Genomic DNA, 16580 nt, shown 5'->3' with positions numbered 1-16580 from the left:
ATGTTCAGGAAAAACAAGCAATTTGAAAATGTCATGGGAAACTGAGGCATTGTGATGACATTTAATATGGTTGTTAATGGCTATTTAAAGTTTTGAAAATAAATCACTATCAGGCCAACTGAGTGTTGAGGTGATGGCTTTTTACTAGAAAATAGCACACAACAAAATGTATCTTCATCCATGCTCGGTTGGTGATGCACTTTTGGTGCACGCTGTCTTGGCTGCAGTGCTGTCTGTGCATTTAAATCCTCATTTTAAAGCTTTGTAGGCACATTGTCAATGCTGCCATGTATGTATTAGCTTAATGAAACCTCGCTAGCCACCATTTGGCAGATGTGCCATTCTATAATGATCCTTCACTTCACAGACCATCCAAAAATCTGCTGCCGTTTTAACTTGTTTAAAGAGTTTTTTGTTTTTTAAGTACTTACCATCTCATCTTTTGATAAACAAGCTTTTGTTGCCTCTCCACCTCTGATTAATGCCTGGATCCTATGTTTGCTTTCAGAGCTTGGGTTCACAGTGTCATTCACATCATATCATTGCATTGGGAGACTAGGAATATTGGTTGTTTATAACGGTCACTGGTGCCTCTGTTTGTTTTCCTTTAAAACTGAAGAAGCATTTGGATCCAGAAATCCCATCAAACACTTGAATAATGGAAAAAGCAATTAATAGAGGGTTTGAAAATGTTGCCTCATTACGAGTTTTTTTTTTTTTTTTTTTCTCCACCAGTACGTCACAAAGCCTCATTGCTAACTCTGTCCTCCTCGTCCTCAGGGTCCTGCTGAGAGTGAGAATGCTGTATTATCTGCGACAGGAAGTCATAGGTGACCAGGCTGAGCGCATCCTGGAAGGTGCAGACTCCAGGTCAGTAGACTTTCTCAGTGCTATTTTCTAATTCTTCACTTTATTGGACAATATCTTTACACACTACAGAAGACTGATTTGCACGCACAAATCTTTGTTTTGTGTCTTTTGTTGCTCTCACGAGCCCGTTCTAAACTATTTTGGCATTGTAAATAGTCTCTCAAAAGTTCAGGGATCTTGAGCCTGATCCGTGATCAAATTTAATTAAAATGCTGTAATTGACATAAAAGACACACCCAAGGCCCTCTGCCTTTGTGAAATCTTGGTTTTCCTGCATTTTCTCATGAGGATGTTGGATGCGAGTCAAAGGAAATAAACACAATAAATACCCTGTGCATGAGAGTATTATTCCTAGAAGAACTTTGAGAGGAATGGAGAGGCTTCAAGTATTGGATGCATTATGAAAGTGAGATGAGAGGCGGATATTTATATGAACTTGTGATGAATTATTACTCAAGTATATTTCAGGCTGTTCTAGTGGCCTCTTTGGCAGGGTTCTTTCTATTCTGACAGACACAACACTCAGTTACTTTATCAGGGGACCGGTCCTTTTATCACACTTTGACCCATTTAGAAGTTTTTTGACAAGCTGTTGCCTATTATGATTTGGCACAAGGCCTCATGGTGCAGAGGTGTGGATGTGAAGGTTAGATATGCTGCTCACCTCAGCAGTCAGCTTCATCTTACTCTGACAGCTCCTTCATGGCTTCCTCCTTTCTTTTCTGTCATACTACCCTTTCCTTGCCATCTGTCCATCCCTGCCTTTTTCTGAAGTGGACTTTAGTCTCTCATCAGCTCCCATCCCCCTTCCATCACGCTGCCACCCAGATGTGAATGCATTTATAATGTGGAACACATGCACTCCATGTTGATCTCTCTCACCCCCTCTTCTCTGTCCCTCCCCCTTCAGTGGCTACTGTGACTACCGTGTGTGTGTGTTTGTGTGTATCAGCGCGTGCCAGACGTGAGCATACGGGGTGCCATCGTGCCAACATATGCCAGGGGGATTTAGCATGCCAGTCTTGGTGTGTGTGTGTGTGTGTGTGTGTGTGTGTGTGTGTGTGTGTGTGTGTGTGTGTGTTGCCAAGGCTGGGAATGCTGCTGTTTGCAGAGATAAGGGACCATTTCCCCAGGTTTTTTTTGTTTGTTTTTTTATATCCTCCTGTCATGCTCTGTCTTTCTGCTCCATTGTGTATTGTACCCTTTTCTCTCTGTAACTAGCTGGAAACGCCATTTTCTTTCCATAATGGATGCATTTTATTTATTTATTTTTTGTTTTGGCGCTACAACATAGAAGAGCTAAGAGTAATTGAAAGTATTCAGCTTATTTACAGGCATGGACAAACCAGATGTCTCAGTCTGGTTGGGGGGGAAATGGATTTAACCCACCCCGCCCCCCTCGCATGGTCTAAGGCTGAGTTTAGGCACCGTGATAGTAGCATCAGTATGTTGTTGTTCAGTTGTATCAGGGTATCTTAGTTGAGTAAAATGAACCTACATACAGCTTTACTGTGTTTTAATGCCTGCTTACAGCTGATCGAGCTTCAATGGTCTATCGTCTCAACCTCAGCCTTTTTCTCATGCTCTGTTTAAAATTGAAATAAAGATTGATTCAGTACCAGATCAAACTAAGCCTGCAGAGTTTATTTAGTTGACATTGTTTATCCCTGCCACAGTGTTTTGGACATCTGGATCCCCCAGCCGTTTCATGCTGAGGTGCCGGCTGACTGGTGGGACAGTGAAGCTGACAAATCCCTGCTCATCGGCGTCTTCAAACACGGTAGCTTTTTTTCACGTTGCCTATACACACAGATCCACACCCTCCAACATGGCAGCCATGAGACTCTCAGATAACATGTCAGCACCTACAGACAAACTCCTGCTGCATCCAGGCACAGTGAGCATCACAGAAGCACACACGCGCGTGCACGCACACAAACAAACACTACTGTCGAAAGTATTCGTCCCTCCCACTTCTGCTGCCACCAGTTGACTGGTGTTGCTATAGTGATAGCTGTACGCAGCTGGCCGGCTTGGTGTGCTGTTGGGAGTGTGATTGATGGCTACTTTCGCTACTGACTGTGTGTGTGTGTGTGTGTGTGTGCGCGCGCGCGTCTGCATGCTCTGTCTTAGTCTAGTTTTAGAGTTTCAATAAGAAAACCTCAGTTAACTGTGGAACTGGTTGTTTAGTGCATCATTAATTGACCAGTGGGCCAATGTTAGGTGCAGACTGCGTGTGTGAGTGTCAGAGACTGACGGGGAAGAGTTAAGCGTGTGTGCACGTTGTGGATGGAGACCCTCATTCATATTAATTTGGCATAATTCTCATAATTTTTCCATCATTGCCACCTTCTATGATTCAATTAGGACACTCACACACAGGAATACAAAAGGGCTCACCCGTAGTTAATCATAATCCTCATTCACTCAGGAGGGCCTTCGGGGGGGGGGATATAAAACACACACAGGTTTGTATGCAGACACAGATTGTGCCACACAAGACAATGTTACACATATGCACAGAAAGAGTGATAGCCTATAAAGACCCCAATGATTAAGTTTGGCTGCGGGCACAGAGGTGTGTGTGTGACAGAGATTGGGAACAATGTGTGACATCTCTCCTAATTGAAATGTGGTGGAAAGAGAAGGAATAAGGGATAAGCGAAGAGGTGGTGCGGTTGTTACTGCAAGCCTCCTCTTCATGCTCCTCCCTCCCTCCCACCCTCCACCCCACTCTTCTGTATTTTCCTCTCATTCCTTCCATTTTTCTCACCCGTCTTTCTCTCTCCTTCCTGATGTGTCTCGGTAGGATCTGCACATTCTAATCTGTTCTGCCTGAACGCTCCTAACGGACAAACACGCACAGTTTCTCACACTCACTAGCTCACTTTCACAGACTCCACGACACACACACACACACACACACTCTCTCTTCTCTCCTTCTCCTTTCCATCCCTCCTTGCCCCCCCCCCCCCCCGTTTCCCCCTCTGACACAAATGAGCACCTGCAGGCTCACTTGGATAAGCACACACACACACGGGCAGAACATGGGCAAGTGTACGCACTCAGAAACATGCACACACGGACACACAGACTGTCTTGTCAGCAGCTGGCTCCTGGGGTCTGCCCTTCTGCTGCTGTTTTTGTCTATTCCTTCATTTAATATGAAGTGTGTGTGGGGGGCATTCTGCCTGTTTAGTATTGAGCTAGAAAGCACAACTTCTCTCTCACCCACCCTTGTAGGAGTTTGCCCGTAGCTGGGTGTGTCTTGAAGGGAAAACCTTTTAGTTATTCTTTTCCAGTTTTGACTATTCTAATCTCTATCCTCCCACACCTGCAGGCGTCGATTTCTGGTGTCTGTATTTCTCATGCCTTTCTCTTCCTCTTCAGGCTATGAGAAGTACAACTCAATGCGTGCTGACCCCGCCCTGTGTTTCTTGGAGCGAGTGGGCATGCCAGACGCCAAAGCCATTGCTGCTGAGCAGAGGGGCTCTGACATGATGGCAGATGGTGTTGAGGGGTAAGAAAGCAGGCTTCACTGACCAGCAGCTCTTTACTCTCCTGTCCTTGTAGTATTGTCTGTTTTAGTCCCCATCTCTGTGTTTCATTAGTCACATTGTAATGCCCTTTGAAGTTTGTCCAATTTCCCACTCTGTTGTAACACTTAAGCTTCTTCAAGTGGTGCTCAGAACTCCTGCACGGCCTGGAATGATCTGATTTAAAGTGACAAAGGAATGAATCCGTCTTCCAGAAGGTGAATTTCTAAGTTTTCCCTGTGACTTTCAACAGTGAGGATGAGGATCCCGAATACAAGCCACTGCGGATGCCCTTTAAAGACGACATGGATGACTTCACCAACTCTCCACTTGATGACAAAGATGAGGGTGTAGAGGGAGAGAATGAAGGTAAACTCCATACAGACAAAGAGGGGAAGGGGTGAAAGGTGGCTTTAACGCACCTACTGATTAATTTAGTAGGTTCCCATCAGTTTATCGCAGGGGTGATTCTAGGATCAGAGCTTTGGGGGTGCTGAGCACCCAGAGAGCTGCCCATCCAGGCAAGGTAAACTTTACTCGTCACAATGAGACTTCTTCCCCATCTCTGTCAGTCCCTGCATCCTTAAATGTCTCCAGTTGTCCCGAGTTCCCTCTGACTGTCTCCTTGATGCATTTAAACCCCTGTTCCTCCCTGTTCTCATCGTCTGTTGTCTTCATCTCCATTATCAGTCATCATCATTTTACCCTCTAGTTAGTACCTTGGGTTCAATATCGGCACATATGACAAAATAACCAGTTTCTCTCATTACATTTCAAACAGGACAGTGGTAACAACAGCAGGCTACGGACAATGTTACGTTTTAGATTTTAAATAGGCTGTATACATTTCAATGGGAGCAACAGGACGGTCAAATGTCGCTGACTTTACTACAGAGCAGGACGAATTGTAGGGTAGCAAACATAGTCGGGAAACACGTTTTCAACACAGCAGGTTACCTGGTGTAATGTTTTTCAGCTAAAAAGAAACATGGTCTGACTCCTACCTAACTATATAAAGAGTAACTGAAGGTTAAATGCAGCTAATATGTCCTGTTTTAAGGCAGGCACGTACACCTCCACTCCGCTGCGTCTCAGCCACTATCGCTCTGGCAGCAACAGCGCTAGAGCCAGAGCAGGGGAGAGGCAAGCTGGAACAAACTATTTTGGGAGGGAGGAGGGGTTATCTATACTTTTGTTGTTAAAATGTTCCATCTCAATTCAGTACTGTATGCTTTTTTATACTTTTAGTAGTATGTCCCAAAAACGGCAAATATTGTCAAAAAAAGTAAGAACTCTTTGGGGGTGCTTTGATTCATTTTGCTGAAGCACCCCCAAAAATGGGCTAAAATCGCTCCTGGTTTATCGTAAGATCAGTTGACTTAAACCCTGTGGATCGTTTAATGGCGTTAATCTTCTTCCTCTTACCTTTTCACACATAAAAGCAGGTTGAAAAACCTAAAAAAATGCTTCTTTTTTTCTAATGAATTAATGTCCAGAAAGATCGGAGGCGAGCAAAAATTGTTACTGTCCAAAAGTAGTTTTTGACAAAGTGCTGACTGACTGAAACCATTTGTCATGTGGTTTAATTACAAAAAATGAATTTTCAAATGAAGCCGTATTTTATTGGAATAATCTATATTATTGTAGGGTTTTCACCTTACAGTCTAAAGTGCCTCGAGGGAACTGTTGGTGCTATTTAAATAAAACTGAACTGACTTGAATTCTCATGTGTCTTATGAGCGTTGAAGCACCACCTCAATTCATCCTCTGTGTTTTAATTCCCCCTCATTTAACTCGACTTCATTCTGATTTGCTGCCTCTCCGGAGTAAAACGTTGCTGATATCACACATCCAAAAGTAGAAAAAAAAAACGAGTGCATAGCAGACTGAAGCCTGAGCTTTTGGCTCACAGGGATTACTTGTACAAACTTTAACCATGTTCATTGAGACAGAATATTTATGACTGCAAAAAAAAGATATAAAGCACAGTGAGCTGCCATTACTGACTATTTATGGTACGCTTTGCCAGAAGCAGCACAGTATAGAACAACTATTCAGACGCTGAGATCATTTCTTCTCTCCGGTAGCAAAATCAGATGAAAACAGTCAGAGGGCTCCTGCTTCCAATGAGCGCCTCTACTGGCCAGCAGCCTCAGCTCTGACAGCTCGTCTGCGCCGCCTCATCACCGCCTACCAGCGCTCCAACCGGAGAGAGCAGCTTCGCCAGGAGGCACTCAACCGACCTGATGGCCGGCGACGAAGACGCAGGGAGTTCCTGCCTTCAGTTGGTATGGTTACTGAAACGGGAGGAGCAGCACCTTACATCCAAGATGGCGCAGGGATGTTCATGGCAGAAGGAAGCCCATATTTGGCTAAAGGAAGTGCTTATTTTGTCAAAGGTGGACATTTTATGCCAGAGGCATCTCCAGTGTTGAACGCCAGCTCCCTGGTGTCTGAGGGAGCAATGTACTACAAGGAAAGAAGACAGAGGTAGCGTTTCATTTATTAGCAAGTTATTATTTATTGAATGCTTCTATGTTTAAAGAGACAGTGACTCCCTAACAACAGCCCCCAGTAATTTTCTTTACATTTCTTTTTCAGATGGACGCGTCGTGAAGAGGCCGACTTCTATCGCGTTGTTTCAACCTTTGGAGTCGTTTTTGATACCAAACGTCAGAAATTTGATTGGACGCAGTTCAGAGCCTTTGCTCGACTGGACAAGAAAACAGACGAGAGTTTGGAGAAGTACTACTATTCATTCATCGCCATGTGTAAACGGGTCTGCAGAATGCAAGTCAAGACTGAAACAGGTAAGGTGGACTTATGGACACGTTTCTTGAGATTGTTTAAACTTGAGTGATGTTTATTTTCCTAATTCTTGTTTGCCTTATTTGTCGTCAGAACTTCCAGACCCGACTCTGATCATTGACCCCATAACAGAGGAGCGTGCCTCTCGGACCCTCTACCGCATCGAGCTTCTCCGCCGCATCCGAGAGCAGGTCCTCCCTCACCCTCAGCTCTCTGAACGCCTCAAGCTCTGTCAGCCTTCCCCAGACCTTCCAGAGTGGTGGGAGTGTGGCCGCCACGACCGGGACCTCCTCCTGGGTGCTTCGAAACATGGTGTGAGCCGCACAGATTATCACATCTTGAACGACCCAACCTTGGCCTTCCTGGAGGCCCACCAACGCTTTACCAGCCAGCGAGGAGCCAACGTTAGCATAGGAGCCTCATTAGAGATCACCAAAGCTGGGATGGGAGGGGCAGAAAGTACCTCTGCTCCGCTCCTAACCCCTGCGGAACTGGCAAGTGCCACAGCTGCTGCCAAAATTGCTGTCAATGCAACAAAAGAGGAGGAGGTGGAAGAGAAGGCTGTAAAGATGGAGGACGAGAAAGCAGAAATGGTGGTCGAAATGGAGGAAGGGGATGCCAACAACATTCCGTGTGCTAAAATTGAAACTCCCGATGAACAGAAGGAACATGAGGGAGAGATCAGAGAAGATAAAGATGAGACCGCTGCATCACAAAGTAAGGAGATCAAGAAAGAAGAAGAGGTCCAGCCAAAGGCAGAAAACGAAGAGGAAGAAGTGCACAAAGAAGAGCAAAGTGGTGAAGAAGAGAAGCTAACCAATGACCAGGACAAAGACCTGACAGAAGAGAAAAACGGCACACTCGGTGACCAGAAGGACACACTCGCTGAACTCCAACACTCCTCTCCTAAAGTGCAACCAGCTCAAAAGACTGCAGAGGAGGAAGATGGAGAAGAAAAGGAGAACCCAGAGTCTCCTAAATCTCCAAAGTCTGCTGACACAGAGAAAAGCCCAGAGGAGGAAGAGGAGGAGAGGCTAGATGAAGATGACAAATCGGAGAAGTCTTCTCAGGCTGAAGGTATGAGTGAAGGCCGAGTTAGTGATCTGAGCAGGGATAATGTTGAACCATGAGTTCTTCGCCTCATCTCTGATAAAACAAATCTAACTGTAGCTTGCACAAATTTCTCTCATTTCACTTTTGTGTGTTATGACCCTTTTGCTACTGACTTTATTTGCCCTGGTTGTCAGTCACTGTTATTGCTGGGCCTACACTCGGTCACAGGCTCATTAAAACCCTGACGAGTCATGAGGGGAAACACCAGAAATAGGCCCGAGTTCCAGGGGCGAGAGGAAAAAATGAGTTTAGCTCCCTCGATAACAATTCAGAATGTCTTTTTAATTAAGGCTTGTAGCATGACTTTCCTTCTCTCGACACAGTGAGTGCTGCGTCAGAGCAGAAGAACTTTGACGAGGAGAGCATCGCATCTCTGAGCACCTCGGCCCGGGATGAAACCAGAGACGGCTTCTGCCCCGACGACCTGCCTGAAACCTCTGCATTGCAGGCTTTACAGGACCGAGCCTTTGGCTTCTCATTCTGGCCTAAGGTGAGTCTCAAATACTAGCCAGCGGATACAAACAACGGAGGCTGGAATTACAATATAGTAATTTCTCACATGTTAAAGTGAACAGATTATTCGACTACAGCAGCTTTTCCTGACTCACATTTTACGATCCAGTTTAACTTTCTGCTCCAAGTTTTTAAAGCAGACCCTTTTCTGATTGGCCACTCCTTGGCATATTAGGCATATCTATACCCATGACGTCACATACCCAGTCTCCTTTAATTTCAGGAATTTCGATTTCTAAAGCAGTAATTCTGTCAGCACATGAATCACATCATGCACACAACACAGTAGCTCTGCTTTCTTTCTTTGCTTGGCTTGGCTGTTCCTATGCAGTCACAGTACTTAAACTCAACCCTTTGTATAAACATTCCACATTAAGTCTGAACTGTTAAGATTTGTCAAAAAAAAATTTTAATGTGCCCCCTCTTTTTTTTTTTTTTCTTTTTCTATTTATATATATATATTACTTTTTTTTTTTTCATCATTAATCTTCCCATAATGAACTGAACTGTCCTCCAACTGAAACTGGACCTTGTAAAAACCTACAACTTAAAGTTTGAGGAATTCTTTATGCTATGTACTGATAGTTTTTAGGCCAAGAAATAATCAGAACCAGCCCTACATGAACTGCTTACCAGAAGGAGGATTATGCCTTTTGATCTACTGCAAGGCTTTTAATATGAAACATCTGTGCGGGAAGTGTTTACTTGACAGTAGCTCAGCAGCAATTGTAAAAACAGCGAGTGATTGGAAAGAATTACAGAAGAGAGAGAGTTTTCTGTTAGATTGATTTTTCCCCAAAATGTGCTGAAATATACTTTAGAAAACTGAAACATAGTCTGATTCTCAAGCAAAACCGTGGTTCTGAGAGATTTACAGTACGCAGGAAATGAAGCTGACAAAGGAACTGACAGAATGATCCATCACCTCACCCGGTTCTCTCTTCCACTCAGGATCGAGTGATGATCAACAGGATGGATAACATCTGCGAGGCCGTCCTGAAGGGCAAGTGGCCTGTCAACAGACGCCACGTATTCGACTTCCCTGGCAACCTCCTGCCAGGGCACGGCTCCTCAGCAACAACAGCGGCTGCAGCCATGGCGACCGAGAGCCCGCTCCAGAGGCGGAGCCTGGCTGAGCTGACAATGGCCGGCATCCATACACCATTTAGTGGGAGTGAAGATAAAACACTATCACCTCAGGTTCATGTGAGTGTTTGCACACATGTACACTAAACAAGTTCAACAAATGACGTTACCCATTAATAGTATTCTCAGTTTACCATCATCATGTTTTTGGAAATGACGACACTGTGCCGAGCTCATATGTGAAATGCAGTTTTGGAACAGAAGGAGGACTGAGTGCTGACCTATTATTGCAGGAGGAGACTCTGAGCCTGACGGTGCCTCGACAGAGAAGGAGGAGGAGGAAAAAGATTGAGATTGAGGCAGAGAGGGCAGCCAAGAGACGTAACCTGATGGAAATGGTGGCACAGCTGAGAGAGAGCCATGCTGCTGCCGAGTCCCAGAGCCAGGCTATAGACCTCACCAAGGTGCTCACTAACACGTTCAGTCTAGTTACTAGCTCTTAAAGATTGAGTCTTACTGTTGTTAAACTAAATCACTTCAGTTTTGGCGGGCTACACAGTTGAGCTCAGTCAGCAGTCTTAGCACATCAGCTTGTCTCAGTTCCAGCCTACATCAGCTGATGAAGTCAGCAGCATTTCCTCTAATGTGTATGATGTTACACGCCTGCTGTATTTGGCCTCTTTAGCTTTTGTGTGCTACTACAGAGCCATAAAAATTACTTCAGAAGGAATGCCAGTCCTATTTTAACTGAACTGGTCCTGACAGAATTACAGATTTTGTATTAATGTTTAAAGTGTAAAAGTTGATGCATTACAACTGATCTGATCTGATCTGATCTTCAGGGTATGCCCCATCACCACAAGGCCTCTCCCTCACTGACCAGCTTCTCCAGTGCCCTGGTGACAAACTCCTCCCTCAAGGCGCAGATGGATTTGCTTCAGCAAGGCCCAGCGACTGGACACAGAGCCAACGGTTCGCTGGAGGCTGACCTGCCTGTCATTAAGAGGAGGCGTGGCCGCAGGAAAAATGTGGAGGGTTTGGAGCTGCTGTTCATGGGCAACAGACGAACAGAAGGGGTATGTAGGAGGGCAAATGTGGTCATTTGTGTCATGCACACAGATGTGATCCTTGTACAGATTGTCAAGGTAATCTTTCCTTCTGCGTCATTTTTTCAGGATCATGCAGATGGGCCAAAGGTCTCAGGTGTGGAGGGGCTTCAGGATGCTTCACGTGTCCACAAACCCCGCAATGTCTCTGAGCAGAGCCCCAGTGCAAGATCTCTCGCCTCAGGCAATCTGGAGGAAGAAGAGACGGCGGTTTCCAACAAAGAGCTCGGCGAATGGCTGAGGCAGCACCCAACGTACACCATGGATATGCCTGGCTTCACACCAGTAAGTCCTCTTGTTTTTTCTGCATTTTTATTTGATAATTACTGTGGATTAAAGCTCAAGCGAGATTATCACTTGATGGATGTTGTGCTGCGACTTGTGGACGCGTTTCTTAAATGTGCCCTGTGTTGTTTTCTTTGTGTTACAGAAGAATGAGGACTTGCTGCTGTCTCCGTTCTCTAAGCCTAAGCAGAAGCGCCATCGTTGTCGAAACCCCAACAAGATAGACATCAACACACTGACGGGGGATGAGAGAGTGCCTGTGGTCAACAGAAGGAATGGACGCAAGGTAAGCTAACACTGCCGCACTATCACTGCCTCTCCAAGATCGTCTCTTTGTTTCAGAAAAATGACATTTTCAACACCAACCTCACTTCATTTTCCTGTTTTCTAGATGGGCGGAGCCATGGCTCCTCCAATGAAAGAGCTTCCCAGGTGGTTGCTGGAGAACCCAGAGTTTTCGATTGCTCCTGATTGGACAGATATTGTCAAACAGTCGGTGAGTAACGAAGGCACAACCTACACTTGGTGATAATGTAGTTAACTGAAGTTTTTACTTTAAAAAAATCCCTGTCTACACAGGGTTTCCTCCCTGAAGCGATGTTTGACCGCCTTCTGACCGGCCCTGTAGTCAGAGAGGAGGGCGTCCGCCGTCGGGGGCGTCGCCCCAAATCTGAGATCGCCAAGGCAGCTGCTGCTGCGCAGGCAGCTGCTGCAGCTCAGGCTGCACAGGCTTCACTGGCCACGGCTGCTTCATCAGCAGGTACGAACCAACCAACCGTCTGGCATGTGGATCAGGCAGGAGTGTGTCTCAGTAGACTGTGTGTTTGAACCCTCACTTACTGTATGTGTCTGTGTCTGCAGGAGGCATCAACCCTTTGCTGTTGAACAGTCTGTTTGGAGGGATGGACCTGTCTTCTCTCCAGAGCCTTCAGTCTCTCCAGTTGGCTGCAGGTCTGATGGCCTTCCCTCCTCCCACAGACCCCAAACAGGCCGCTGCCAATGCCGCCGCCGCTTCCATGCTGCCTCTCATGCTGCCCGGCATGGGAGGCCTTCCCAACATGGCCACCGCCCTACCCAACATGTTCAGCCTCGGCGGGCTCTTTGGTGGTAACCTGGCAACAGCCACAGCCGCTGCCCCAGCTCCACCCAACTCCACAGCCACCACCACAGCAGGCAAAACGAACGGAACAGCCGAAGGAGAGGGAGGAGACTGTGGCGAAACGGCAACAACAAAGAGGAAGAGGGAGGGAGAGGAGAGAGACGAAGCAGAAAACCGCAATGAGGCGGGAGAGGACGAGGAGGCAGCTGAGGGAAACGATGAAGGAGTGAAGAAGGCAAAGAGGAAGAAGATGGAGAAAGAGGATGGGGCAGAGAAAACTGAGGCATCCCTCAGCGAAGACGCCGTGGCGCCTCAGATCCCAGCTGCCGATTCGTCAGCAGAGGCAACCATCAACGGTGACGCTGCCACCCTGCTGGCTGCGGCTGGCATGTCTGCTAACACCCTGGCATTCAACCCCTTTCTTCTCTCCACCATGGCCCCTGGTCTCCTCTACCCGTCTATGTTCCTACCTCCAGGCCTTGGAGGGCTCAGCCTACCGGGCTTCCCCACCGCCTCCAACCTTGCTGAACTACAGAATGCAATGGCTGGAGCGCTGGGGGGCAGTGCTGGGACTCCAAATGTCCTAAGAGACCAAGAGAAGGAGGACAAGAAGGCAGATCTGAAAGCGGCAGCAGAAGAGGAGGAAGAAGAGGAAGAGGATGAAGAGGGAGGAGGAGAGAGTGACTTAGCTGAGGAGAAGGAGGGGGAGATGAGAAGTGAGGCTGATTATTCAGCTTTAGAGGATGGAGGGATGGGCGAGGAGGAGGAAGAGGCGGCGGCAGAGGAAGCAGCAGCATCTTCACAGAAGGACAAGAGTGACTGAACTAAAATACAAAACTGACTGGCCTTGGACATTTCTTCACCTCCTCCACCCACCACGTTTACACGCCTCCACCAGAAATATCCAAACTATTATAAATTCTTTTTTTTTTTTTCTTTGCATTGTTGTTGATGATTTACTTTCACTTTGTTGTTTTTTTGGCCAGTTATATTTCCTATGCGTCAGAGAGAACGAGGTTTGTGCGTGTTAAGTTAAATCTTTCTGATCGATAGTGTAGTCAGGGAAAATCCTCACAGCCGCTCGCCGAGTGCTCGGCTGCTCTTCAAAGACTGTTTCTTTTTGTCTGGTTGGCCTGTGTGCGCACACTGTGAACGGTGCACCCACGCTTCCCTCCCACAATCCCTCAAACAAGACTTCACAAGGGTTCCAGTAGTACTACTATTATTATTATTATTATTATTATTATTATTGTTATTATTATTATTGCTGCTTTCAGCTCTCAAATGTCTTTTTTTCTTTGCCTCCTCCTTTTTTCCTTTGTTTTTTCGTCTGGACTGTTTTGTTGTTGTCGGCAGCATCTCATCAAAACGAGAAGCATCCCCTGCCAACACTTTTTCCAGCGTTTAAGGGGTGTACTGCGAAGTTGGAAGAGCCTAAAGCCAGAAACTACACTGTTTTAGGAAGTCTGACACAGAATATTCAGTCAGTGAGATTCTTTTAATTATTTTGCATTGGTGTCAAAACCTTAATGCAGATTTATCATGTTTAAATTGATTGGTTTGAGGTTTATCATCTCTAATGTGTAGCCATCACCTGAGTGGTAGAATAACTACTTAACTGACTGTACATTAAGACGGATCACATTTTTGATCACTCACACAGCCTTAAGCAGAAAGGGTCATGGAAGAGTTGAACCGTCTCATTCAGGGTTTGAGGTTGCTTTGCAGTGCACCCCCGTGAGCTCAAAAGAAAAGGAAAACAGCATTACAGCTAACCCGACTGTCTGTCTGACAAAGCTGCTGCAAAAGGAATTGTGGGTAATGGAGTTGAGCTGTTCTGAGTAAGAACAGATTTTAAGTTCTCACATATCAGACCAGGTAGATGTGGAGGAGGAAACAAAACCAGACTGGCCTAAAGGAAGAAGAAGGAAAAAAGAAAAAAGCTCAGTCTCACACACTGACTTCCACAACACACACATCCAACACGTACTTGATCATTAGCTGCACACGCTCTTTCAGGTGTCCACCACTACACACTCACACACACTCACACTAACCCCTTTCTCTGTCATGTGACTGTTTCTGGGAGGACTGTTTCTCTTTGAGTGTACGTGTGTGTGCTTGTGTGCACGCTGAACCAATACTGTTAAACCCAGTCCCACACTGAATACCAGTCTCCGGTCTTTCCATTGCCACATCTCAAAACCTTCCTCCCGCTTCAAGGCGCCTGGTTTTGGCTCAGGGGGTGACGAGCGGGCTGGGTCTGACACCAATCCGGTTTTCTGATTGGTCCACTTCGAGCTGCTTAATCCAGGCGTCCTCATTTGGGAGGCTTCTGTAAATGGATTTTAGAGAAGTGGTCTACAACGGGATGCGATGCTTCAGGTTTATTCTTTAAAGGGGGGCAGCATGTTATAAATGCTTTGTTTTTGTTCTCTTCACCTCCTCCCAGTAGTTCCAGGCCAAGTGCTGCTCCCTGGCGACCTTCACTTTAAAGACTGTTGCTTTAGTCACACACTGACACCAGGCCTGGCCAACGCAGGACTGAGACACATTTTTCAGCAGAGTTGGAAAATTGCATTTTCTATATGAAGTTCAACTCTTCTCACTGAGTATGTTTGAAATACTTGAAAAAGCGCAAGCGGTGCTTGATTTTCCGTTCCCCCCCTGAGGCCAGTTCAAGTGTCTGATATGAATCAAGTGCTGCGAGTGGTTCAGATATTTGAGAGTACATTCAAAGACACACACACTGTGGCCAGGTCTTGTTTTTTTTTTTTTTTTCTTTCATTATTAAACATTTGCTCTCACAGCCAGCCCAGCAGATGCAGAGAGAGGGAAGTGGGTTAGAGGTGAGGGGAACACTTTCCCCATCAAAGATCCCCGTTCTCCTCTCTAACGCTGAGACAGCAATAACCAAGGCAGCTTTTGAATGTTCCAGCATCACTCTCCCAACACACACACACACACACACACACACACACACACACACACACACACACACACACACACTATAAATAACCACAAGTGTCGTATGAATAGAAAAACAAAACTAAAACTGTAAATGATGACAAATAAGTACTGCAATCAATTTTGTCTCACGCTGTTCCTGTTGATGCACTGGTGTTAAAGAGTTAAAATAATCAGGTACCTTTATTACTTAGCTACTTTTCTTGAAAAAAGGACTTTTTGTTACTTTTAGCCAGCAAGCTGAAGAGCATTACCTCAATTCTTATCTAGCCTTGAAGTTTACAGACATACCATGTAAATGTTTTTTCCTCTTTTTTTTTTTTTTTAATGTTTTTTTTTTTTTTGGTGTGTGTCTTTTGTTTTTTGTTTTTATTTCTTTTGTTTTTTGAGACATCATGTATGATGAATTGTAGCTATGATGCTTTTAATAAAAGTGAATCATGATATTCGCCTAGGAAACCAATCCTCAGCCTGTGTCTCATCATTTGCCTCCCTGCACTTGAATAAATGTTCAGGGTTTTTTTTTGTTTGTTTCTTTTCTTTTTCTTTTTTTTGTCTTTTATAAGAGCTTGTGTGAAGAAACTAATCTCTGGGAGTCATTACAGGAAGTTTTGTTTTTCCTTTACAAATGTTAAAAGCTATAGTGTTGACCTTTGAGTAAAATTAAAGTTGGTACCAAAAAAGGGCCTCACTTATAAAAAGTTAGACATGTTTTTGTTTTTTGAGGACTTAAATGAAAGCTGAAGGGACCAAAATATAAGATTAAAGTTTGTGGGGTTTCTTGGTTTTTTAAATGGGACTCTTGTGAACACGCCACCAGACTGAGGACCTGTCCAGGGTGTGCCTGGCCCGACAGCTGGTGTAGGCTCCAGTCCAGTGACCACGGATTGGTTAAATGTAAGAAGATGGATGTGAAAGCCACTATAGTAGACTCACAGAAAATTAGCGCTTTAATAAAAGTCCTGATTTCTAGCACATAAAGTTGAATCTAAAGTAGAATTCCCTTTGCAAAACTGATTGATGCTACTGAGATCATCATCCATCCAGCTGCAGCCTTTGGCCTTTTTTGTCAAACTAAGGCCCGGTGAGCAATTCTCTCATTTTGATCTCATCTCACCATAATTTTATCATCTGCTCAACTCTAACCGTTGCAGCTGATGCTAATTCTCTGACCAGCAGACTGCTTGGATATTAGAT

General features: G+C 45.3%; 1 protein-coding gene across 2 annotated transcripts in view; it reads left to right on the top strand.

Annotated features, from left to right (window-relative positions):
• The window catches only part of chd7 (chromodomain helicase DNA binding protein 7), a 72227-nt gene extending 56817 nt beyond the window's left edge, over positions 1-15410 (top strand). The window contains exons 26-42 of one of the 2 annotated variants that reach the window (XM_085389080.1): positions 781-870; positions 2547-2650; positions 4261-4390; positions 4660-4775; positions 6494-6694; positions 6806-6896; positions 7008-7216; positions 7308-8291; positions 8651-8817; positions 9792-10046; positions 10220-10390; positions 10769-11002; positions 11102-11317; positions 11463-11603; positions 11709-11813; positions 11897-12077; positions 12179-15410. In XM_085389080.1, coding sequence (XP_085245206.1) covers positions 781-870; positions 2547-2650; positions 4261-4390; positions 4660-4775; positions 6494-6694; positions 6806-6896; positions 7008-7216; positions 7308-8291; positions 8651-8817; positions 9792-10046; positions 10220-10390; positions 10769-11002; positions 11102-11317; positions 11463-11603; positions 11709-11813; positions 11897-12077; positions 12179-13239 — 4456 coding nt within the window. In that variant the 3' untranslated portion in view covers positions 13240-15410. Of the gene's footprint in view, positions 1-780; positions 871-2546; positions 2651-4260; positions 4391-4659; positions 4776-6493; positions 6897-7007; positions 7217-7307; positions 8292-8650; positions 8818-9791; positions 10047-10219; positions 10391-10768; positions 11003-11101; positions 11318-11462; positions 11604-11708; positions 11814-11896; positions 12078-12178 lie in introns of both variants that reach the window. The other variant, XM_085389079.1, reaches the window with a different exon arrangement.
• Positions 15411-16580: the final 1170 nt, after the last annotated feature.

The sequence above is a fragment of the Rhamphochromis longiceps genome, linkage group LG18 (genome assembly GCF_057381845.1).
Source record: "Rhamphochromis longiceps isolate RC_006_pf linkage group LG18, R_longiceps_female_GT1.1, whole genome shotgun sequence".
Taxonomy (NCBI): Eukaryota; Metazoa; Chordata; class Actinopteri; order Cichliformes; family Cichlidae; genus Rhamphochromis; species Rhamphochromis longiceps.
Note: the sequence above shows the minus strand (reverse complement) of the source record. Positions and strands in the feature narration are given on the sequence as shown.